Source organism: Vulpes lagopus, chromosome 10, assembly GCF_018345385.1.
Source record: "Vulpes lagopus strain Blue_001 chromosome 10, ASM1834538v1, whole genome shotgun sequence".
In the NCBI taxonomy this organism is placed as follows: Eukaryota; Metazoa; Chordata; class Mammalia; order Carnivora; family Canidae; genus Vulpes; species Vulpes lagopus.
Window position 1 is genome coordinate 67,726,061 of NC_054833.1, and position 25,103 is coordinate 67,751,163.

The following is a 25,103-nucleotide window of genomic DNA, read 5'->3' on the forward strand; positions in this document are numbered from 1 at the left end:
TGTGCCCTTCACCTCCCGCCCCTGGCGACCTGAGGCTCCGGACCCAAACCTAGCCCACCGTGAGGTTTGGGATGACAACCTGACCTCCGGCCCTCTCCCACCTGGCCTGCCCTACCCAGGGCTTCCAGCCGTGGTAGGGCTGCTGCCTTTTTTTTTTTTTTAAAGGTTTATTTATTTATTTATGATAGACACAGAGAGAGAGAGGCAGAGACACAGGCAGAGGGAGAAGCAGGCTCCATGCCGAGAGCCCGAAGCGGGACTCAATCCCGGGACTCCAGGATCGCGCCCTAGACCAAAGGCAGGCGCCAAACCGTGGAGCCACCCAGGGATCCCCGGGCTGCTGCCTCCTAACAGAGCCTTGCCCCATGTCTGTGGGTGGAGCTGTGTGGGTGTCCTGCCGCCTTCCTCTCCCACCCAGTCCCCCTTACCAGCTCTCCTGCTGTGGCCAGGATCTGGGCTTCCATTGCGGCTCTGTGGGGCCAGGACGATGCCTGGGGTCCCATTAGCCTGGCTCAGCTTGGGTGACTCTCGGAGCCTATAGCTGCAGAGACATGACCATTATGGGGGCCACAGGAGTGCCAGAACCTGCCCACCCTCTCCCAGGCCCCAGGATCAGAGAGGAGTGCAAGCAGGGAGGTTGGGCCTGGGGATATGACCAGCCCTAGAGACAGGCCTTTGGGCTGCACCCGCCATGCACCTGGCGCGGGTGGTATCTCGAGGCCAGCTAATGTCCAGAGAGCAGAGCGGCTCTGTGATATTCCGGGCACTCAGAGAGAAGCGTTCAAACTCCGACGGAGAAATCAGGTAAAAACCTGGGTTGGCAAACAAGGAGTGGGGTGCAGTGAAGAGGTGGGCTCCAACCACAGCCTCCAGCGGCCTGTTCCTGGGCCTAGGCCAGCCAGTCCCACACCCGCCTGAGGGGCCCCCTCCCCACTGACATGCCCTAGCAGCTCTCCCAGTCCCTCTGAGGCCCCCACCCCAGGAAGGCTGCGCCTCACCCTGGCCGTGGCGCGTGAAGACGCAAGAGGCGATGCCACTAATGTCCTCCTTCCGAATGCAGGCATAGTGCACCTGGGGCCGCAGGCCAGGCACTGAGAACACATGCACGTCGCCCAGGTTCGTGAGGCAGGCCAGGCAGGTCTCAGCATAGTCCTCGCAGGCCACGCTGGCAAACGTGGCAAGCGCCACCTTGCGTACGCGACAGCCCTCGTGGGCCGTCAGCTTGAACTTGGTCTTGGCGCTCACCTTAGGTAGTGTGAATACCTGGCAGCAGGAGAGGCCAGTGAGCGGAGCCTGGCAGAGGCTATTCTGGACGCAAGCAGCAGCCTCCACCCTGAACCCAGCCTGCCAGGTGGGCCTGCACCCCTGGCCACATGGCTGCCTCTGCCCGGGCACCCTCCCGCCCCGAGCCACCCTTTCCTCACAGTCCACCTAGCATTCATGCTGCTCCCAGAAACCTCTCAGGGCCCCACCAGCTGTGGCCAAACCAGTCACACTGGGTTTTAAGGGTGAGGTGGATGGTATCCATTCAGAGCATGACAGGAATCAGGCAGAGCCCTGCGGAGCGCTCAGAGGGCCCTGGTGGGGACTCAGGGAGGCAGGAGGGTCCCGAGGATATGCAGCCAGCTGAGGGAGCATTGGGATTCTCCAGGGGGCATTTCGGCTAGCTAGGGGTGTCTGGGGGTGGGAGGGAGGGGTCTCAGCACGTAGGGGATATAAACAGGGCACTTTCTAGAGGGTCCCATGGCCTCCGAAGGGGGAGCCTGCAGGGTCTCCACGATGGCTTACCTTGAACTGCTCCTCAGATGCGATGAGCACAGCATGACCACCTTGCATGTCAGGGGCCTGTGCCAGATCCCGAGAGGCCTCATAGGGCTCAGGCAGCGGGCGGCCACGCCCATCCAGCACAGCGATGGCCACCACGGGCGCACGGTGCATCAGCTGCACCTCCTTGCCCAGCACGGCCTCCACTGCCCTCTCAGCTCGCTTCTCGCCCCCCGCCGCTGCCGCCGGCACTTCCAGAGCGTAGGCAAACACAGAGCCCGAGTTGGTGCCTGCCCACATGGTGGGGCCATGGTGGGCCGCTGTGGGACAACGGCAGGTGAGGCAGGCTGTCAGCCACATGACACCCGTTCCTCCCCTCCATTCCTGATGCTCCAGAACCACTCTCCCAGCCCATGCCTTCCTAGAACCTCGGCCAGCCTTGGGCCCTGAGGCACCTTCTCTATGGATACAGCCCTCTGGCAGAAGAGGGAAGGGCCTCCAGGACATCTCGAAGATGTCAACAGGCACCCCAGTTATACCTTGACCTCTCCAAGCCCATCCTGCTGCACCCTCAACCCCCAACTTGGTTACAGGGGTCTGTCACACAGCCCTAACTCCTGCCCCCTCTATCAGGTGCCATCGCCAGTTCACTGACCAACTGGGAACCACCTTCACCCTGTAGATGTGCTCTAGCGGCCACGGCCCACACCTAAGGATGCTTCCCACCTTGCGGCCAGACATGGAGCCCTTGGGCCTGGGCTGAAATGACCTGAGGCCTGATGCTGTCTGGTCAGCTTTCCCTGTGTGAGCTGAAACTTGGGGTAGGTCCTTCAATGCAGAATCAGAACTGAATGCGAGGGAGCCATTAGTCAGTGCTGCGTGTGCCCTTGATAAACTGACAGCCATAGCAACAACCGTCAGGGGGAGCCAAACCCCAGGGAAGAGTCAGCAACTCATCATGCCGCCTGGACCCATGACAGGCAGCCACCTGGGAAGCTGCACCCCATCAGCCTTTTTGCAGGGACAGTGGACCAAGGTAAAGGCCTAGGGCTACCAAGTCTAGCTGGTGAGAAGATCCACTGGACAGAGGATCCCCAAGATACAAATAAACCAGGAGGAGGGTGTGCCCCTCTCAGACTCAGGGACTGGAAGTTGTTGTCTCAGTGAGGTCAAGGGCCACCTGACTAGATGCTGACCCGACATCTACTATAAAAAGGCATTTAATAAAAATTTTTAAAAGATTTTTATTTATATTCATAGAGACACACACACAGAGAGAGGCAGAGACACAGGCAGAGGGAGAAGCAGGCTCCATGCAGGGAATCTGATGTGGGACTCAATCCTGGATCTCCAGGATCATACCCCGGGCTGCAGGCAGTGCTAAACCGCTGCGCCACCAGGGCTGCCCTAAAAAGGCATTTTTGAGACGAATGGAGAAAGCCACCGTGGACAAAGCAGGACTGGGATCAACATTGGTTCCACGAGGTAACGATGTGGGTGCCCTGGCTGTGGATTATGCCTATTGGACACACACTCAAGTCCTCAAAGGTTTTCATTTAAAATACTCCAGCAAGGGATGCCTGGGTGGCTCAGTGATTGAGCATCTGCCTTCGGCTTAGGGCGTGAACCCAGGGTCCTGAGATCGAGTCCCAAAGGGAGCTTGTTTCTCCCTCTGCCTGTGTCTCTGCCTCTCTCTCTGTGTCTCTCATGAATAAATAAATAAAATCTATACAACACTCCAGCAAGATAGACAATGGAGCATGAGGTGGGGATGGTGTGACAGTAGCAGATGGCTGGGGGCATCAGGCCGGATGTGCAGGGTGATGGACTCCTATTTTTGAGTATGGCTGAAATTCTGTTACACAAGTTAAAAACTGATCAGCGAATCAGTCAATAAACCAGGCCACAGCAGTCTATAGAGGACCCTGCGGAGGCTCCCAGCCCTCAGGGGCAAAGCCGGTTCCTCAGTGAGGCTGACCCTTGCATGCCCCTCCCTCAGATCTTGGGCTCCCTCTCCCTCTTCAGATCTCAGAGGCCCACCAGGCTCCCTCACCAGCCCCACACACATGGTAATTCTGGGGGTCAGGGACTATTTGGGGAGCCAGTTCAGTGTGGCATGTGGAGGCTTCCCTACCCTCCCATAAGGCCCGGTCCCACCCCCTCCCCGTATCTCCTAGATGGCCAACCAAGGCTCATCTCCCCAGTGCATCCTCCCCATCTCACCATCTCGAAGAAACGTGTCAGCGAAGTAGAGGCAGCGGACGACGCCAGAGAGGGAGTCGTCGGCGGAGCGGGGCTCAATGCGGCGCTGCACTGGGGTCATCTCCACATCGTGGGGGCAGGCCTGCTCAGCCAGCTGCGCATTGGCCTCCTGCAACTGGAGAGGCAGTGGCCTCCAGGACGCCGCCTTCCCAACACCTTGCCTGCGCCCATGCAACCTGGTGCCCAGCAGCCCGGCACCCTCTTGATCAGCCTGGCCAGAGCAACTATGGGGAGTGGACACCAGGCTTGGGGCCAAGGCCAGGGCCGGTGCCCAGCTCTGTTGCTCTGCCCAGCCCTGAGAGGTAGACAGGCGGCACCCGGGGCAGGCTGGCCCCAGCTCACCTTGCTGGTGGCACTAGTGGCCCGCTTCTTGCCCGAGACTCGGCTTTTGCGGATGCGCCGGAAAGACTGGCGCAAAGACTTCTTGAGGGACTTCACCCGAGACAGTGGCCCCTCCATGGCCAGGGAGTCGTTGGGGTGTAGTGTGCACCTGTGGGCAGGAAGGTACCAGCTGGGCCACAGAGCAGACTCCTGGAGCAGCCACTGTGCTCCCGTTGGCCCCATGGTTCAGGAACCAGAGGTCCTGTGTGGCTGTCCTGCAACCCAGCAGCTTGGCAGGGGTGGGGTGGGGGAGGGGTTTAAAACTCTACCAGTGACACTTCCCATAAGGACGGAGCCGCCAAGGGGGAAGGGGGCTTCAGGTCACCCTATCTTTACCATATGAGAGCTTAGAAGGGGAGATCGAGGCCCCAACAGTTGCAGGGAAACACCAGGGTTCCCACAGAAGGCTGGGCCCGTCCCCCACACACCTGGCCAGCACAGGGCTCCTGCGCTGATAGTCAAAGAGGCCAAAGCCATGACTGGTGCCAAAGGCCACGAGGCTCCACTCGGCATGGAGCGTGACGGCTGTCACAGCAGCCGGTGGCAGGCACTGAACCAGCACCCGGGGCTGGAAGCCAGCAGGCCACGGCAGCGGCCCCGTGCGTGGACTCAGCCGCTCATGGCCCTTCCACGTGAAGCCCTCTCGGTCCTGGAGGAGGTCCACACTGGCCACGCTGACTGCCTGCTCCGATGGCACATCACTTAGCTCCAGCACCAGCACCTGAGCCCATGGTGGGGTGGGGTAGGGGCAGGGTCAGCAAGGAGGACGATGGTATTAGACCACCTAGGCCCTACCTCATACTGCAAAGTCCTTGCCAGGGTGGTCCCAGTACGGTCTCCAGTTCATCTGCTTAAAAAGCACTTATTGGCTGCCTACTGTATACTAGGGTCTTCACTAAGCACTGGGAAACACGGTAACCAAGACCCACTGCTTTGCCGTCTAGCAGCAAAATATGCCCCCTACCCCCATGCCTGTCTTCATTTAGTAATAAGCAGACACTGAGCACCTCCTGTATAATGCACAAGTGCCAGTGGCACAGCAGTAACCAAGGCCCATTGGCCTCTGAAGCAAAGGACTCCCCGTTAGCCTGCCTCACAACTAACGATGAGTCCCTACTGAGCACCTATGTACCATGTGAGTGCTGGAAGCATAGCAGTGACCCCACTTCCCCAAAGCTCACCTAATATTTGGGCTCTCAACTCCAGCCCCAACCCTCCATGGTTCCCTAACAACCAGAGTCTAGCCCTCAAGACCCCCTAGTAGGTTCCACCTCCCTGGCTGGCCTCACCCCAGCCATCCCCACCTGGAGCCCCATTTCCATCTCTGGGCTTTTGGCCATGATGGTCCCCCTCCTGCTCCACCAGACCATCTGGGTCAGGCCCACTTCCTCCAGAAAGCTCTCTGAGACCCCAACCTGGATGACACCTCCACCTTACCTGGCCTGCAGTGCCAGCTACCACCATCTGGGCCGTGTACTTGCAGAGTGCCACCTTCTGCACCCCAAGCCGAGGATCGTCACTATAGGGGTCGAAGCAGCCCACCTGGGGGGCGGGATGGGGAGATGACACGGGGCAGAGCTGGGGCCAGACTCCCCAGGGCTAGGGGAGGGGCCCACCTTGCGAAAGGGCGGCCAGTCATCCTCGGTGGCCTGGGCCAGGCTGTCGGCGTGCTCGCAATCTGTCTGGAAGAGGCCAGCTGTGCTTAACTTGTAGAGTGGCCGCAGTGCCACACCTGAGGCATCCCAGAACCGCACGGTGCCATCCTCATGGCTGCAGGAAAGGTGATGTTAGGCCCAGTCTGGGGCCCCTTGCACCCCACATCCACTCATCCAACAACCACTCACTGAGCACCTACTGCAGATGCCAAGCACGGACCAGACTCCCACTGCACACAGCAAACAGGAGGCATCTACTGTAAAGAGCAAACACACACCGAGCGCCTACTGTATGCCAGACCACATGCACCTGGGCCTCTCAAACAGGGTGAAAAGGTGGAAATAATCACCAGTGTGACGAGCAGAAGATGGTAGAAGAGATAATGCAGGGAAGAGAGGACTACAGGCGCATCCAGAAAAGGTGATCGGGAGTTAGCCACAGAGCAGAAGGATCAGCTGGGGCATGAGGCAGCCATGTAGGCAGAGCAGCAGGAAGCCTGGGGAGGCTGGGAGGAAGCAGGGAGGGGAAGTGGGGGGCAGGAGCAGACAAATCTGGGGGTGCAGCCTCAGGACACAGCTGCAGAGCCCACGTCAGAGGCCTTTGGGCGGTAGTGGAAGCCCAGAGCCAGCGTGTGAAAAGGTGCATGAGTCTCTGGGGCTGGTTGGGACACCTCCAGAAGCACTGGAAGCCATGATTAGGATTTCTCCAGCAAGGGAGGGGACACTGGAGTCAGAGGCCTGAGGGTCCCGGCACAGGCAGGCAGCAGGGGCAGGGCAGGGCAGGAAGTCAGGGCCTGAGTCACTGGGGCACGTCAGCGCCCGCCAGGCCCAGGATGGGCTCTCCAGCACCTGCCCTGGGCAGATCAGCGTGGGCCAGCCCAGATTTTCCGGTCCCAGGGCAGGCTGGGTGGGTGGAGCTCAATTTTAGACCAAAAGGCAGGGCAGGGCGGGGCCTTATTAACCCAGGGCCCAGGGCGGCTTCATCCCAATCCACCCTGCAGGAGAGGGATGGCCTGACCCCACCAGGGGCAGGGCCCGAGTCACTGGGCAGGGCAGTACCCATCAGGCCCAGAATGGGCTCTCCCGCACCTGTGCAGGCCGCATCAGGCCCCATCTGCCCACACACACACACACACACACGTCACACCTGTGCTCGCCACGGAGCACACGTGTCTGCCTACCCGGTCAGCAGTAGCCCTCGCTGTGATGGCTCCTGGGCCAGGTTCCGGCCCCCAGTGATGGGCCAGCTCTGGGCAGATACACAGAAGTGGAAGGTCAGGACAAATGCCTTTTCCTCACCCTGGACTTGGCACCCAGGGCCCAAAGTGCTTCTGAAACCCCACCTCTGGGCCTGTGCCTGGGCGCTGCCAGGGCCATCCTCCCTCCCCAGGCCCCGGCCCTGCAGGGGACCCTGGCACATACCAAGGTGCTGGAGGCAGGCTGTGGACTCTGCTGCTCGCCAGCACTCACAATGCGGGCCCACAGCTTGGCGGGGACGTTGGCAACGTGTGCCGAGCAGGTGATGGCAGACGAGTGCAGTGGGGCTAGGTATGGAGCAGGCACGGCAGGCCAGCCAGGCGTCTGCAGGTCGAGCACCACCAGCTCCTCCTCAAGCAGCACGGCCAGGGCTTGGGGTTCGTCAAACTCTGCGGGATGAGAACTAGGTGAGCCCAGCTGCAGGAGGCACGGGGCACAGGGCAGGGAGGGACAGGGCACACACCGTCCTCAGGCCGTGTGCTGTGCACTGTGAAGAAGTCAATGATGCGGGAGGTAAAGTCCAGCGTCACCAGAGTCTCGGCTCGGAGCACGCTCACGCAGTGGCGGTCCCCATAGCTGGCACGGGGCATGCCGCCACTGAAGATGATGAAGTGGTCCCTGCATGGCAGGTAATGGAGCCATGTGAACCCCCCCAGGCCCCAGGTGCCCACTACCTAACCCAGGGTGGGTAACGCAGGACAGCCCTGTGTCCCAGAGCCCCCCCCCCCCCCCCCCGTAGACATGACCTCCCAACCCGTACCTGAGAACCGGCTCCCCACCTACCCAGATTCACAGTTTCGCCACAGAATCTTGTTAATGGCTTTGCAGGGGAAGGGGCCTGGAGGAGTGGGACAGTGTCAGGCTCACTCGTTCACCAGTACCAAGAGGGCCCCGTGTCCCATTCCTTCAAGGTTTTCCCGTTCCTATTCTGCCTCCATCACTTCCCACCTCACAGCTGCTTCCTGAGTCCCCAAGGGGAAGGCCCACTGACCCACCGTGAACCCCCAGCAGTCTCACCTTTGAGGATCCGGTGGCACTGCCCCCTTCCACAAGTCCTCCTGGACACCCCCACCAGGGCCAGGCAGCCCCAAGTGCCTGAGCTTGGGGGGACCAGTCAGCCTCATGCTCAGGTGGCAGCGGCTGCCCTCGGACTCTCTGGCACTCACCGTAGGGTGTGGTGGCTACTGTGGGCTGTGTCATCGGGGAGTCGCCGGCGTCTACTGACCAGACGGCGTAGCTGCCGTCGCTGTGCGAGCTGACCAGTGTGCGGCCACTGCGTTCCCAGCACAGGCTTTCCAGCTGCTGCAGGGCAGAGGGGGTGAGTGTGAGCAGGGGCAGGAGCAGGGGGCCTCGGCTACCATGCTGGCCTCCTCCATGTACCTGGTTGCCCAGGAAGACTCGGTCTGCGCACTGCGCCGCCTGGTTCCAGATGACCAGCAGGCCCCGGCTGTAGCCGATGAGGATCCTGGTGGGGTCCTGCAGATGTCCTTGGAGTGACTCCACAGGGCCCAGTGCCTTTCCACACCGGTAGTCATCTGGCACGCTGCAGAGGGGCTCAGGTTAGCTGGCAGGGCACCACCCAGGCACCAAGTGGCTGCTGGGAAGTCCACCTGCCTCTCACCTTCGAAGAACCTCATCCGGGGCAAGAGTCTGCCCCTCAAGCAGCGTCAAGGTGGGAACGTCCAGGAAGAAGATGCTGCCGCCCTCGGTGCCCAGGGCTGCCATGTCACCAGCCGCCACCAGCAGGACCACTGTGACACGGGCGAGGCTGAGCGGACCACTGCAGAGGATGAGGGGAGGCAGGTGAGGGCCCAAGCCCATCCACCTGCTGAGGAGTGGTGGAGGGGGCTGGGCTGCTTCTGGTAGCTCCTTAGGGCCCCTGCGTGCTCACAGAGGCCCAATGATCAAGTGGGCTGGCGCACCAGAAAGGCAATGGTGGCGGCTACGGGCATCGTAATTAGCTCACTCAATTATTCATCAGGATGTTGGGAAGTAGAGGGATAAAAATAGGTTCCCCAGGTCTTGGAGACAGGCTCCCAAGCCCCTCCCACGCACCAGAAGGGGAAGGCAGGAACTAGGCCAGTGCCTGGGCCAGGATCACGGGCACCAGGACACACATGACCCTCCCGAGTCCCACCCAGGAACCCCAGTCACCAGCCCACGGAGGACTCCCTGATTTTGCAGGAGGGCTCAACTGACCCTGAATGCAGATGCTGAAAGAGCAGCCCTGGGGCAGGAGTGGGCGCAGCACCCCTGGCTGAGTCCACCCCCCCCCGGCCGTGAGAGCTGGATGTGTGGGGGGGTATCACCCAGCCCCCAGCAGGGACAGGACAAGCCTCCCACTGAGGCCGTACAGAAATCCGGAAGCTACTCTGACCGCTTTGGCAAGGGCCAGCAGGGCCAGGGACATGCCCATCGGGGGGCCAGGCCCACTCCACTCCCCTACAGTGTCCTGCTGGCACCTTCACAGCCTGGTGGGACCCTCCTTGCCCCCAAACCTGCCCATCCAGCTACACACACTATGGCCTGTTGCCCCAGCCCCAACTGTTAAAAGGCCCCAGTGGTCACTGGAGCATGGACACTACATGCTCACCTCAGACTCAGCCAGAGCCCCCTATTTAACACCCGCCACATCCATGTGGCACATTTCTCCAAGATCAGGCCCAGCTCAATGTACTCTTCACCCTGAACTCTAGCACAGGGGCAGCTTTGTGTGCCCACGGTGCCTCTGCAAGGCTGACTCCAACCACGTCCACACCCCCATGCCCGGCAGCAGGTCCCCAGTCAAGTCCTCCAGTACCTGGCACTGTCAAAGCCCGGCCGACTAGGTGGCTGGAAGCTGAGTGCTTCCTCCAGGTGGGCGCAGCCATGGTGGTGGACAATCTCCCAGAGGTGAAGGCTGCTATCATCCAACAGAGTTAGCAGGCGGCCCTGGGGGATGAGCAGAGACCGAGCCTGGGCTGGGCTGGGCTGGGGTGGGGAGGGTGTGGGGGCTGTGGGAGTGGGCAAGGGTAGAGGCTCACCTGGCCGGGTAGGAAGTGCATCTGGGTGACGGTGGCTGTGTCCCGGTGTAGGCCAGTGAACTCCACACCAGGTGCACCATAGCTGCATGCACAGGTCAAGGACAGAAGCAGACACCGGAGATCCTCCTTCCCAAGAGCCATTCCAACAGGTCCCAGCCAGCCCAGCCCTCTGAGGTCCAGATGGGACCCCTCCTCCAGAAAGCACTGCCTTGTACCCACAAGATATCCTCAGGCCCTAAGCGCAGGCTTTGCTCTGCTCCTGCAAGTTGGTGCTGCTGTGTGACCTTCACTTCCTCATCTGTAGGATAGGCTGGTGAGCCCCACTCTCACCTTGTAGGACTGATGCAGGGCAAGTGAGAATAAAAACAGCTAGCACACTTGGCCCAGGCCTGGCACATGGTCAGTGTCCTGCTCTGTGTCAGCCTAGTATGTCTCCAATGTGCATAAGAGCTAGGCCCCACAGGTTGGGAGCACACAGGCAGAGGGGCCAGGCCAGGCCTGGGCACAGAAGCCTGGGGCAGAGGAGAGTCCAGGCTGCCTCCAGTTATGGACAAGGAAACCAACCTCCCTCCAGGGCAGGCAGCCAGTGGCCCCCACTGTGACCGGGGAGAGGCTTCGGCCTGCCCATTTCACAGACAATACACAGAGGCTTGGAAAGGGTGGGTGAGCTGCCTCAAGTGCCAGGTGCCAGCACCAGAGTCACAGCAGCTCCAGGGTGGACAGTGGTCAGGCAGGGGGCCTCGGGAGGGAGGGCTGGGAGGGGTCAGCGTTGCCCGGCAACAACACAGGAGACCTTGCTTCCAGCCAGAGTTGGGATTCCCTGCAGGAGCCAGGAGAACACAGAAGAGGGGACAAAAGAGAGGGCAGGAGCTGCTGGGCGGGAACCAAGGTTGCCAAGGAGACGGGCTGTCCCTGAGGGGGAGGGGTGGCTTCTGGGGCCAGCCTCAGTTTCCCAACCCAAGGCTCCAGGCTAGGGTAGTTTGGGGGAAGAAACGAGGGGAGAGAGGAGAGCCCCAGCCTCCTCCTCTGAGGCTGTCTCCTGGTCAGTACATCAGGTTCTTTGTGAGCACAAGGAGCACGGAGGGATGGCGCCAGTGACTAACGGAGTTGCAGGGCGGCGCAGAGCACTGAGCAGCCACTGACAGGGAGAAAGGGGCTTCAGGAACACGATATACACACGAGTGAGCAGGACTGCAGCGTGGGGGCGGGCAGAGGCCAGGCAATGCACGCCCCCCAGGGCCAGTGGGGGCTCAGGGGCGGGGGTCTAGGCCCTGTCCCTCCCCACCCCACTCCCTGCTCCGCTGGGGCCTCAGGGGCCCATGGGAGTGGAGGGGCATCCCTGCCCAGCCACGCTCCCCAGAGAAGGCAAACTCAAACCCCAGGCCCCGGCACCCACCCCTCCCGGGCCACCTTGCCCTGGAGAGGGAAGACCCCAGGCACTGACTCATTTTGCTGCCAACCAGTGTCCCTGGCGAGGGTAACTGAGAGCCAGAGGAGGAGTGAGGGAGAGCACCCCTCACCCAGCAGCCCCCAACCAGGCCCTCCACCTGGGTTTTCCCACCCAAGGGGCTTCATGGAGAGCAGCAGGGGTGGGGTTCTCCACTGCAGGCAGGGAGGCATTCAGCTGCCTGCTTGCCCCTCCAGCACCCCCCCCACCCTGTGCCTGCAGGAAAATGCCCGCTTTGTGTGGCTCACACGGCCCATTGTGCAGCCGCCAGCACCCAGGTGGGGGCCGCGCCGCGCTCACCATGCTGAGCCTGGCACGGCCCCCAGCCTCTCGGCTCAACACATGTGTCTTCACACTCGCACACACATGAGTGTCTGGTCACTGGAGCCAGGCACACTGTGAGACCCTGGCCCACCCGCCACCCTTGCAGGGGTACAGTGTATGGCCAGTGTCCTGGCCCAGCATCCCCAGTCAGTTGCTGGGACGATGGCAGGGTCGCCTAGGTAACTGGCTAGCTGAAATGCAGCTAGGGACAGCTGTGACCACCGCCAGCTGACCCCTCCCCCACAAACACTTCTGTAAGGAAGAGGCTCAGGGCAGAGGCCACACCAACCTCCACCAGAACCCCTGCGCCGACTGCGGCCTCCAGGGCTGGGCCGGGCCCAAAGGGCCTATGCACAGGGGGCTGCAAGCAGGAGGTCCTGATGGGCCCTGAAGGCCATGGTTCGAAAAGGATACATCTTGACGGCCCCGGACCTTGTGCCGATGGCCATGATGCGAAGCTCTGGGTCGAAGGCCAGGGCGCTGGGCTGGTTGGGGAAGCCATGCTCCACAGTCTGCAGGGGACGGGAGGGCATTGGCACAGGCACTACCCCCCTCCCCCGCCCACCTGAGGCCCACCCCAAGGCAGCCTCCACACTAGCAGAGCTGCACAATAGCCCCGTGCCTCAGTGTTCTCAGCTCTAAAACAGGCGATCACACCTCTAATCCACAGGGCAGAGGCCTGCCCCAGGCCAAGGCTTTGTCCTTCACACCTGTGTCCGGCCTGCTGTGTGCAGGGCTCTGGCAACAGAGAGAAGCAGGACCCACAAGGTACCAGCAGAGTCAGCCCTACCCATCCCACGGAGTAGGGGTCTGCACCCTGCTCCGGGAGGAGAGGTGCCATGCCCTCTGAGGCCCACCAGCCCCACATGGAGATGGGAGGGCAACACCCAGGATCAGCTAGGTCAAGGCTCTTGACCCTCTCCCTCCCCCAGGGCCCCTCCTCCTGGTAGGGCCAGCCATAGGGCAGACCCCTGCCCACCAGGTTCTTGCTCCTTCCTTCCGGAAACTCACTACCTGCTCGTGCTTTCCTTAGTTTTCCCACAACCACCAAGGAACTCCTACTCATCCCCAGATGCCAGACTGGAGCACCCCCTACCCCACCCCCATCCTCGACACCAATGTGGGACATGACACATGGGTCCAGCTATCTCCTGACCAGTGCCTCAGGAAGACATACATTTCAAAAGAAAACTGTGGTCCCCAGGCCTGTTGGCCCAGCCTCCCTCCTGCCTCAACTAATCCAGGAAGGGACTGAGCTCTCTCTGCAGCCTGCTTGGTTGGATTCAGGCTAGTCAAAACATTCTCGACACCTCAGTGTCCCATGTGCTCACTAGGGGCAGTGAGCCCACCTGAGGACAGAGTAGCCCATTTGGCTGGGGGTGCAGGGGGAGAGCTTCCCACGCTCATACCAGAGCTGACCAGGTCTAGCCAATCCCATCTTCTGCTCAGGACCCTCTTGGGGCTCCCACCTCACCACCTGGCCCCTATCTGCCCTCCTCCTCCCTCGCTCCCTCCCCTAGCTTGACTGCTGGGCCAATGCCCTTCTGCTCTCCTCCAATTTACTAGGCAGGCTCCTGCCTCAGGACCTTTGCATCTACTGTCCCTCTACCTGGACACCCAGCAGTGCCCAAAGAGGGCTCCTCTCCATTACTCAGCTCTCAGCTCAGGAGTCAACTCCTCAAAGCCCTCCCTAAACCACCCTGCTCTAGCAGCCTCCCTGTTCCTATACTCCTTACCCTCACCCCACTTTACTGTAACCACAGCACTGGTCATCATCCAAACTGCTGCACATTTTACTCTTTTGCTGTGGCTTTTTACTATATCCCCCATAAGTATATCAGCACCCCAAAGAGGCATTTGTCTCTCTTGGTCACTGTAGTGTCCCCAATACCTAGAAGGGAGCCCCTCACACAGTAGGAGCTCAAGATTGTTAAACTGACATAGAGTGGACATCCCACAGGCAAGCTGTGGGCAGGACAGAGATTCGGATGCAAGACGGTACAAGGTCCATGCTTGCTTCTGACCCTTCCCACCACTCGGGAATCTGGGATCTATTTGTTCTCTAGTGATCACCTATCTCCTCGTGTGAGCAAGCCCCTACCCCAAGCCTCACCCTTCCCACCAATGCCACCTACTCAGAATAGGGCCTCACTGGCTTCTAAGGCTTCAGAACCCTTGGCTTCTGCTGACCCAAGGCCAGCCAGGAGGAGCCCAGCCTCCCCACCATCTATCTCCACTTCACACCCCGACTCACTGGCTGATGAAGTGACACCTGCCCCCAGCATCCTTCTCCTCTCACCTCACAGGGGCTCTTGCTCACAGCCACCCAGCATATGAAAGAGACCAGCTGGGATACCCCAGGCACCAGCCACCCCTCTGGGCCTCCCAGGCCCCTGCAAGTTCTCAGCCACCATGTCTTAAGGCCCCAGCAGCCGCCATCACCAGGAAACCCTGCCTGCCCCAAAGGACATTTCCACCTCGACCACTTCAGATCCAGCCATCCTAGAGCTTTCTCTTAAACAAGAGTCTCCTGGAGTCTGGCTCAGGACTACAGCAGCCCTTCCAAAAACCCCTGCACCTCAAAGCTAAAGTCAAACCTCATAGACAAGGGTCCACGAGGACAGAGTGCCCCGACTCGCTCTCTGACTCTGGGCAAGTCGTCATCCCTCTCTGAATCTCCATTTTCTCACCTGTATGATGGGGATAGTAACTCTAATCCCCAAGAGCAGTGAGGGGCTGTGCAATCAGAGGTCTGGAGTAAAACTGAGCCCGGAAGCAACACCCCAGAAGTTAGCAAGGGAAAGGCTGGGGCCTGGATCAACCACACATGGGTGCAAAGGTGGAGGGGAGGAGGGAGTGGAAGGTAGCCCCAGTACTGTGGCCCCTCTTGCCCTACCCAGGAAAAGAAAGGAAGTAGCAACCATCTCCACGTTGGCCCAAAGGATAGGTCAGCAGGCCCATGTGATACAGGGAGCCAGAGCAGGGAAAAAGGTGGCCCCGTTTTATAGCAAGGAAAACTGAGGCCCCAGGAGTGTATTCATCTACACAGCCAGGCATCTTCTCTGGAGCCCCCAGCAAAACAGGGCAGGGCAGAGCCCCCAAGGCAGAGCCCCGGGCCTTGGGGGTGAGGAGGAAAGAAACAGGGAAAGGATTTCCCAGCCCCACCCCCCAACATCTGCCTCCATTCCTCACCCCTCCCCACTGGCCTGGGTGCGAAAGCAAAACAAACTGGGGCCCTGGGCTGCCCCAAGGGCTGAGCAGGGGCTCTGAGGGCCCCCAGAGGAAGAGAGATAAAGAGACAGAGACCGAGAGCCAGAGTGAGAGTTCCAGACACCTTACAGAGACACATGGAGGTGGAGAGACACGCAAAGACTCAGAGATGAAGAGACAGAGAGACGAAGAAAGAGAAGGGATACGCAGAGACACACAGGGGCAGAGGCAGACACCCCCTCCCCAGACACAGGCATAGGATAGGCTAGGACAGGAGGTGATCACAGACCGAGACGGGGCAGAGACCCAGGACATGTAAAGAGTCGCACAGGGACAGAGAGAGACACCGACCCAGGGACACGGAGACCCGCAGAGCCAGGGCCAGCGAGGCCCACAGGGACCCGGGGGAGCGGACTCGGAAAGTCAGCGAGGGACCCAGACCCACCCAGAGTCCGAGAGTGGAGCCGGAGCCGAGGAGGAGGCGAGAAGTGGGGCCCGCCGACGGGCGCGCGACCCGGCCCCCGCGCCGCGCCTCGGCTGGGCGCCCCCTCCCCCCGGGCCCGACGTGGCTCCGGCCCCCGCGCCCCCGGCTCGGGCCCCGGGCTCGGGCCCCCGGCCCGCCCCGTCCCGCCCCGTCCCGCCCCCTCCCTCTGCCCGAACCGCCGCGCCGCACCTTGTTGAAGGCGAAGAGCTCCTGCTTGAGCTTCTCGCGCTGCGGGTCAGCGCCCTGCCGCCGGAACCGAAACTTCATCATCTTGCGTCCGGCTGCCGGCGCCGCGCCCGCCGCCGCCGCCGCCCGCAGGATGCGCCGCGCGGCCCCGCGGGTCCTGAGGCGCGGGCGGGGCGCCAGGCGGCCCGGACGCGGGCGCACGGGGCGGGGCCTGCACGGGGGCGGACGCAGAGCGCGACTGACGTACAACCCGACCAATGGGTGTGCCCCGGTGCCGCTCGCCCCGCCCCTGTCGGCCAGACAATGGGGGAAGACTGGGCCCCCGGGCTCGGCCGGGCTCGCGAAGGTGCTCCCGCCGAGCATGCGCCGCGGCGCGGGTCCTGCCGGGATTGTAGTCCGCGAGCCAGGCTTCCTGCGTGGGCGGCTGGGGACAAGCTTTGGAGGGGGCTGACGGGTGTTCCCGAACTTGGAGGAGGCCTTTCCTTCCTCCAGGGAGGAGCGGCGTGCCTATTCAGGTAATGAGGCGGACCTGCCCCGAGAGCCGGGAGAGTTCTGACAGATCCAACTTCTCGGCCCCTCAGCCTCAGTTTCCCCACCTACATTACGGCCCAGTGATTGCCAAGGTATACAGTTCCACGGGGCAGCGCTTTGTTCGCAAGTGTGCCAGAACGCCTCCCACCACCGCGCTTTTGCTCCACTGGTGGTCAGTCAGGAATGCCCTCCCCAGTCCCTAGCCCCTGGGAATCTCCTACACATCCTTCAGGGTCCATCGTAAAAGGCTACGCGTAGCAGCACGGGATTCACGGGCCATCCAGCTAAAGAGAGGGGCAGGTAAGAGGCCCTGCCTCCGGAGGTGGCGTTTGGGGCGAACCGAGATTGGATCTGGGCTCTTCCAGGGTGGGGGAAGGGCCTCCCCTGCACGCAACACTATATAAACAAAGCTGCACCCCGCCTCCACTCTCCGAGGGACTATCGGCCTGTCCCCACCCACCTCAAAGGCCGCCTTTTCTTTTCTGGACCGTGGCCTCAAGGCCGAACCTTTCCTTCCAAGGCTGAGGATAGGCTGCCCCCGCCCAGGGCTGGGCAGGAGAGAACTCCCAGGAGCTTAGGTGGGGCCGATGGGCCAGCACCACCCGCCCCCCCCCCCAGCTGTGTCCAGGGAGGCAGGCCCGACTTCTGATCCTAAGGTAGCTACCAAGCAACGGGGGCCTGGCTGTCCCCCACCGCCGGCCGCCCACGCCCTCAGCGGCCCAGCTCAGCCCTGCCCTAGGGTTGGGGCTGCATCTGGAAGAGGAAGTTGGGGGGGGCAGCAGGGAGGTGAGTGCAGGGACCATGATCAGCACTGCAAAGTGTAAGGGTCCCTCCAGCGTGGCAGACACTATTCCAAAGCCTTTCTTGTTTCAAGGGACTTAATGCCTCAACTTATCTGTGAGGGAGGAAACAGGATTCCCCACTGTACATTTGCGGGAGCTAAGACAGATGGGCCACCTGAGCCAGCCGAGCTGGCTGGACAGGAGGGCCAGATCCCTCCTGCCACTGTGCACTGAACACCCGACAAGGTAGCTCAGGCAACTCTGAGGCCTGGGTTCTGATCCCTGCCCGGCTACTCAGAGCCCCAATTTCCTCCTCCGAAAAATGAGAACCTCACAAAGGTTAGTGTGAAGTTGTTAATTTACATTCCCACATCTTTGCTTAGAAGCTGTGTGGCCTGAGGCAAGTAACTTAAGCTCTCTGTTCCTGAGTGTCCTCACCTGTGCAAATGTGGCGACTACCCAGTACCTACTTCAAAGGGTTGCTGTGGAGATGGAATGAATTAGGACTTGTAAAGCCCTTACAAAGTTCCAGGCAGGCGGAAGGCCCAGGAAGGGCTGTGTGTGTGTGTGTGTGTGTGTGTGTGTGTGTATTAGCAGTTCCACAAAGTTCATGCTAATTGCTACATGAGCTCTTCCCCTCTAGCACCCTGGGCCAGTCCCTGCCCTTCCTCAGTCTCCAGTTGTCTGTCTTTGAAAGGGGCCTTAGTCATCAGGCAGTAAGCCTCCATGTCTCCCCACCACACTCCCAGCTCACGGCTGCCAGGGGTAGGGGGACAGAGCTGAGGGGAGACAATGACCACCCAGGGTTTACTGTGCCAAGAGGGGAGACACCGGTGGGAGGAGGCTGTGGGAGCCCAGAAGAGGCATCTGACCCAAGGTAGAGGCCTGGGGGTGGACAGATAGGGGTCCCGCAGCAAGGAGGGGTTCATGAGGTGTCAGAAGTCACCCCACACCTCTAACCTTGCCCATTTTAGGTCCCCCAAATGAGTGTGCCTCTGGAATGGGGGTCCAGAATGTGGATTTTACACCAGCCCTTTCTTGGGTGACTGAGGCCCAGCTTGGCCTCATCCATCAGTTTGAAAGGGGCTAAATGGGTGCACTGCCGTATAAATGGGTGGACTGAGACACTGAGACGTGGCTGACTAGGACAGCCCATCCACATGAGGGCAGGGTTTAGGAGTGGCCCCAGGGAGGGTTCCATCCCAGGCTGGGAGGGTCTGGGGCACTAATGACTCTGTGTCTCCCCTCCCCCAGAGCCTCTTTGAGAACAGGCCAGGGATTACTGCTGTCGCCAAGGACACTAAAGCCGGTGGCCAGGCTCATTGGTGGATGCAGAGAACCCAGGCTCAGGGGAGCCCAGGCAAGGCCATGGACACAGGACTTTCAGTGATATTGGCCGCCACCATCCTACTCTGGGAGCACTGGAAGGGAGAGCATATCCCTCCTTGAAATCTCCCAGCCTCGGGTCAACCTCAGGCCAGGGAAGGACTGCTCCCTTCTTGGCATTTCCTGGGTGAGGTGGCCTCGCCCTCCTTCTCCGCCCTCCCCCTCCTCCCTCCTCTCCTCCTCCTCCTCCTCCTCCTCCTCCTCCTCTGGCACTCCAGGGCCCTAGCCCAGCTCGAGGTAAGACTCAGGTCTGGCTTCAAATCCCAAGACATCTCCTTGCTAGCTGGATGACCTCAAGTAAGCCACTTGTCCACCTTGGGCTTATTTCCTCATCTATAATATGTACAAAGGACTAAATGAGATGATTCAAAACAGGAGTTGAGCATGGGGCATGTTCCTTGAGAGCCAGCCGGCTTTAGGACTCTCTTTAGGACCTGCTGGCTGCTTCACCATTCTTCAAACATGCTAGACATGTCCTACCTCAGGACCTTTGCACTCACTGATTCCCTGCCTGGAACGCTTTTACTCCAGCACTTAGCCAAATCCCTCACAACCTTTTGGTTTTAACTTAAATGATACTTGCTCAAATAAACCTATTTCCCTCACTCCTGATGCCCTTTCCTGCCTGATTCTTCCGATGACCTCTTTGCACCATCTATTTGACTTTTTTTTTTTTAAGATTGTATTTATTTTAGAGAAAGAGAGTGAGGGGCACCCGGGTGGCTCAGCGATTGAATGTCTGTCTGCCTTTGGCTCAGGTCATGATCCTGGGCTCCTGGGATCAAGCCCTACGTCTGGCTCCCTGACAGGGAGCCTGCTTCTCCTTCTGCCTGTGTCTCTGCCTGTCTCTCTGTGTCTCTCATGAATTAAAAAAAAAAAAAAAAGTGAGTGGGGGCAGGGGTAGAGAAAGGAGGAGAGAGAGAACCTCAAGCAGACTCCCCACTGAGTGCAGAGTGGGAAGCAGGGCTGGATCTCATGACCCTGAGATCATGACCTGAGCCAAAATCATGAGTTGGACACTCAACTGAGCCACCCAGGTGTCCCTTGACTTCTTTATGTGTATATTGTCTCCCCAGCTTGAAAGTGAGCCCCTGAGGTTTCGGTAGTTTTTAATGCTGTTGTTCATTGCTGGGTCCATGGTGCCCAAAATAGTGCCTGGCACAGAGTAGGCACTTAACACATTAAAAATAATAAATAAAAATTTGAGAAAGATCTGAAGCCAGTACAATAAAATGTTAGCGTGTGTGGGTAGTGGGTACTACTGTGTGGCTTCTCTGTTGAAGTACTTTCCAGTGTGCTTGAAATATTATAAAAATATAGGGGGACCTGGGTGCCTCAGTGGTTGAATATCTGCCTTTGGCTCAGGGTGTGATCCTGGAGTCCTAGGATCGAGTCCCATATCAGGCTCCCCAGAGGGAGCCTGCTTCTCCCTCTGCCTTTGTGCCTGTTTCTCATGAATAAAGTCTTTAAAAAAAAAAAAATATATATATATATATATATATACACATACATATATATATATACACACACACACGCACAACATAGGAGCCCTGATTTTTGGGGCACCTGGGTGGCTCAGTCAGTTAAGCCTCCGACTCGATTTCAGCTCAGGTCATGATCTGAGGGTTGTGAGATGGAGCCCTGTGTTGGGCTCCAAACTGAGCATGGAGCTTGCTTTAGGATTCTCTCCCTCCTTCCTCTGCTTCTCCCTGCTCACACATTCTCTCCCCCCAAAAATAAACCTATTAAACACACACACACAAAAACACACACACACACACACACACAAATAATCCACACTGTTTAGTAGGAGTCCAGTCTGTAGAAAAGGGTGGTAGATGGCATGCAGAGAGGCGGGTGGGTACCAAGGGTGTCCCTGAGCCAGACTGGCATGCATCAGGCGTGTCCTCTGAAGCAGACGTCCCAATAAATGCCATATCTGTCCTTTATCTGCTTGAAGCCTTGCAACAGCGCTAGAGGGAGGTACAAGGACAATCCCACTTGACAGTAAATGGAAGCTAAGGACAGAGAAGTGACTTGCCCAAAGCCACCTGAGGAGGGAAGGAGGAAAGAAGGGGTGGCATGGGAAAGCCCCAGTGGGAGGCAGAGTAGGGGCAGCAAGGGAGTGGGAGGAAAACCTGGCTGAGCCAGGCAGGCCCTGACTTCCAAGAGCTGGCCCAGATCCCGGGTGAGGCCACGACCCTCCTCTGTTGCCCAAACCACACATGCAGCTTCTTCCTGGCGGCTCCTCCAGGGGCCTCACAGGCCCTAGGATTCCTGGAGTGGAGTGTGGGCTGGGGGTGGGGGTGGACAGGGCCTAGGGTGGAAGGAAATGAGGGAGAAAGGTGGGGGGATGGATGGGGAGGCCACTGGGGAGCCTGGGGCTGGGGATGAGGAGGAGAGAGCACCTCATCCTGCACAGTATGCAGTATGAAGCTGGCACTCAGGGCCTTCTCTAGGGCCCAGACTGGCGAGGGCCAGTGAGTCTGGGGGCCTCTGTCCATAGAAGGCAGTGTGCTGGCCTTCAGTGAAAGACAAGCCAGACCAGTAGGAGTAGTACTGGAGCACACCCAGCCTTTCCTCATTTTACAGGGGAGGAAATGGGCTCAAGAGACCAGTGACTGGTCTCTGGACCTCCGGCCCAGTGCTGCTGTGGGTGCAGTACTCAGCCCTGACCCTCCTCACACTCCCCCTGAGCCTGGATCCTGAGCTGGGCTTTTCTTCAGCTCATGCTGGGCCACAGGACCTGGAGATTCACATGCACCTGCCTCCTTGCCTACAGGAGTGTCAGGTTTGAGGCTTCAGGTTGACCCTGTCCTAGGCTCATCTGTGTTTCATTCCTGTGGCCCCACGTTCTCATCCTGCCTCTTGCACATCACCTTTCTGGACCCCAGTTTACTCATCTACAGGATGGGGGCAAAAAAATATTAACTGCTACCATTTATGAACACTGAGCATTTAGTCTGTGCCAGGCACCATTGTCATTCATTTAATCCTCTGCCATTTTACCAATGAAAAAACCAAGGTTAGATAAGTAATTTGCCCAAAGTCACACAGCTAGTATGTAGCAGTCAGGATCTGAGCTCAGGCCCCAAGTAAGGTATCAGAGGCTGTGGTGAAAATAAACTGGGACAGCTTGTAAAGGGCCACACTCACAGAATCCAGGAGAGGGTGTGGATTTGGGTCCTAGTCTCCCAGCCTGGTAGAAGCAGTGGGACCACACAGCACACTCTGGACCAGCTGAGGGAAGCCAAGGGTCTGGGAAGACTGGATGGGGGTCAGAGAGGGCAGCCTCCAGCAGGAGCTGCCCAAAGCAGAGGGCCCTGGTGCTTGGAGAGGTTCACACGATCATGCCCTGATGAGCTGGGTCCCCCATCCCCACCCCTAACCCTGGGGGCCCTGGCCAAGCAGAGTAGAAGCAGTGGGGAACCTAAGTTCTTGCCTCTGGGGCCTTAGCTCTCTGCCCAAACCTAGGGACAGATGGCCCCTGCCCCACTCTGAAGCAGTCGCTTAGACTCTGCTGCCCCACTGTGGGCACAAGGGGGAACTGCACCAGGACACCTGGCTGGAGGACTCCAACCACAGTGGCAGCCCTTCCATCTCTGGCCAATGCGTCTCTTAATGATTTTGGCTTGTCCTCAACACAGCAACCAGAGGGGTCCTAAGTCTCATCATGTCCTCTGTTCAAAACCTCCATGGGAAGCTACTCACAAGAGCCAACTGTCGAGTTTTAAGAATTTTATAATTCGTTAGTCATTACTGAAATTTTATACAATTAAAAAAATTTTATAAAATTGCTAAAAACAAAGGTAGTGTTCAAAACTAAGCACTCCCTGTTTTACATTTTACTATTGTCTGTACGCTTTCGTTCCTTACATCTGGGGTATCTGTGTGGTGGAGACTGCGTACTATATAATGTGCTTCCGTCTACCTCCCTTCACAACACGAGTGTGTTTACACCATGGATTTATTGTTGATTTTCTAGACCGGTGCCATCCAATAGAAACAGAATGGAAACCACATAGGTGATTTCAAATTTGTAAGTAGCCAGATTTAAAACAGGAAACAGGTGAAATTAAAGTGTATTTTATTTAACCCAGTATGTCCAAAATATTGTCATTTCAACATGTAATCAATATAAAGTAACTAATGATATACTTTACATTCTTTTTTCATACTAACTTCAAATTCTGGTGTGTATTTGACACTTAAAGCACATCTCAATTCAAGCCAGCCATATTTCAAGTGTTCAACAGCCAAACTGTCCAGTGGCTGCCATATTGGACAGCACAGGTCTAGATTTAAGAAGAAATCAGCAGAGAAAATAATGCGGATTAAATTTAATAGTGCTGAGGCTAAGAGATTTCAATCCAATTAACACAGTTTGCTCTAACGTTGAGAAATCAGTAGGCCATGTACCAGATTTAATGACAGACTTATTGGGAAGAGAGTAGTGTAGTAGGCTGAAGAGTGACCCCCAAAGATTTCAGATCCTAACCCTTGGAACTGGTACATTTTTTCACCTTGGATGTGATTATTTTTGATCATCCAGGTGGGCCCTAAATCCAATCACTAGTGTCCTAATGAAGGACAGGCAGAAGGGGACTTGGTACGAAACCGAAGAGGCAGCCATGTGGCCATGGAAACAGAAACCAGAGTTAGAGGGCCACAATCAAGGAATGCCACCAGGAGCTATTAGAGGCAAGGGCTGGAGGCTCCAGTAGGAGCATGGTTTGGACCATGATCTCGATTTCAGACCTCCAAACTGAGAAAATACGTTTCTGATGTTTTAGCCACCAAGTTTGTGGTAATCTGTTACAGGAGCCCTGGAAATCTTATCAGCAATGGGATGCAGTTCCATTTGCCATATTAAGGTTGAATTACAACCACAGGTAGGCTACAAATAGAAGAATCTATCAAAAAAATCAACAAAAGCATTCTGTGAGGAACACGTGGCTATAAAGATAATAGTGTACTGGGTATTTTATTATTTGTAATTTACGTGCTACACATCTTTTATATCAGCACAATTTAGAATAGCCATGTTGGAGAGAGACCGTACCAGGTCGGTCTTGTATCCTCAGCACCTAGCAGAGCCTGGCACATAGTAGGACACTCATATTTTTGAATGAAGGGGACTATGGGCCTCAATCTTCCCCAGCACAAAAGGGTCAGAGGAATGGGATGGGCTCCCTAGGAAGGCAGGGCTGGTGTCAGATGTTAGAGCGCCTACCATGTGCAAGACTGGGGTGGGGGCAGTCAAATTCAGGGAGTCAGGTGTGGGACCCCCGCAGGCTTAGTCCAGAGATGGGGTGCCATGGGACTGCTGGGCAGAGACTGAAGCCAATGACAGCAGGATCTTGACGGCCAGAGCCCCTTCCCATAGCCTCTTCCGTCCCTCATTCTTGCAAAGGGCCTCTTTGGGACAAGGAAGAGCCCAGGTGTGACTCTATCACAGCTACTGTAGAGTTCCAGCTCCCCAGCTCTCCACATGAGCCGCCCATTCTATGCCTGAGTCAAGAGCCTGGGCATAGAGTAGGAGGTACCCTCCTCTGCCATGTAATCTAGATGATTTTGAGTAAGTTACTTCCCCTTTCAGCTCCAAGGTCTCCTCTCTGGGACAACCATGGCCCAGTCTACCCCTGCGGGCCCAACCTGCCACAGACCATATGGAGGCTCTGGCCCCCCCTGCCCTTCATATCCTGTCACCCATTTGCAGGACTGAGCCCCAGCCAGTCACTTGATCCCTCTACATTCTCTCTTCTCCTCTCTTAAATGGGCAGTTAAGTGACTTGTTAGCTTTCCACAGCAAGAATTAGCCAGACTGGTTTGGGCCCTGGAAGTGAATAAGGGAGATAGATTCCAGACCTATGCCGACCCGATCCTGGATAAGAAGGGACTTAAAAACCCTCTGGGCCCCAACCCCAGACCCCACATGCCTGCCTCATGCCTGTATCCAGATCCCACAACTCTGTAGTACACATCTTGAAAGAAGGAACCAGAAGACTTTTGCTCACTGATGAGACCACAGTGAGGACTCAGAGTACAGGAGGAACTAAAGAATAACTGAGAAGAACTCAAAACCACTTGCCTATCTTTTACAAACGCCAGGATCTCCCTGCCTTTGCTCACCCTGTCCCTCCTTTGCTGGCATACAGTATTCTCATCAAACCCAGGGGGAAGGGCTTCAAAACTCAGCAGGTTGTGATCCTGGCTCCTGGACACATGACCCATCCTCCTGAGAGTGGGAGAGTTCACCTTCTGCCGTCTGCCCTATTCTCTCCCATGAGGACTTCCCTGGTGGGCAATGAACTCTGGCCTCCCCAGCCCGGGTTCAAAGTTAAGAAGAAAATAAGGGGATTAAGGAAGCACCAAAGGCAAATCCTCTCTTATAACAGTATCAGACAACTG

At 58.0% G+C, this 25,103-nt stretch overlaps 1 protein-coding gene across 3 annotated transcripts in view; it reads right to left on the reverse strand.

The window, feature by feature from the left end:
* The window catches only part of LLGL1 (LLGL scribble cell polarity complex component 1), a 17,828-nt gene extending 1,660 nt beyond the window's left edge, over window positions 1-16,168 (reverse strand). The window contains exons 1-20 of one of the 3 annotated variants that reach the window (XM_041770459.1): window positions 15,997-16,168; window positions 12,528-12,625; window positions 10,343-10,424; window positions 10,120-10,250; window positions 8,941-9,099; window positions 8,700-8,862; window positions 8,486-8,621; window positions 8,103-8,157; window positions 7,783-7,937; window positions 7,485-7,708; window positions 7,244-7,311; window positions 6,024-6,177; window positions 5,845-5,949; window positions 4,836-5,128; window positions 4,369-4,516; window positions 3,988-4,141; window positions 1,789-2,084; window positions 999-1,263; window positions 698-812; window positions 429-541 (exon numbers count right to left, since the gene is read on the reverse strand). In XM_041770459.1, the coding sequence (XP_041626393.1) occupies window positions 429-541; window positions 698-812; window positions 999-1,263; window positions 1,789-2,084; window positions 3,988-4,141; window positions 4,369-4,516; window positions 4,836-5,128; window positions 5,845-5,949; window positions 6,024-6,177; window positions 7,244-7,311; window positions 7,485-7,708; window positions 7,783-7,937; window positions 8,103-8,157; window positions 8,486-8,621; window positions 8,700-8,862; window positions 8,941-9,099; window positions 10,120-10,250; window positions 10,343-10,424; window positions 12,528-12,625; window positions 15,997-16,077 (2,995 nt within the window). In that variant the 5' untranslated portion in view covers window positions 16,078-16,168. The remainder of the gene's footprint in view (window positions 1-428; window positions 542-697; window positions 813-998; window positions 1,264-1,788; window positions 2,085-3,987; window positions 4,142-4,368; window positions 4,517-4,835; window positions 5,129-5,844; window positions 5,950-6,023; window positions 6,178-7,243; window positions 7,312-7,484; window positions 7,709-7,782; window positions 7,938-8,102; window positions 8,158-8,485; window positions 8,622-8,699; window positions 8,863-8,940; window positions 9,100-10,119; window positions 10,251-10,342; window positions 10,425-12,527; window positions 12,626-15,996) is intronic. The other 2 variants (XM_041770461.1, XM_041770460.1) reach the window with 2 other exon arrangements.
* Window positions 16,169-25,103: the final 8,935 nt, after the last annotated feature.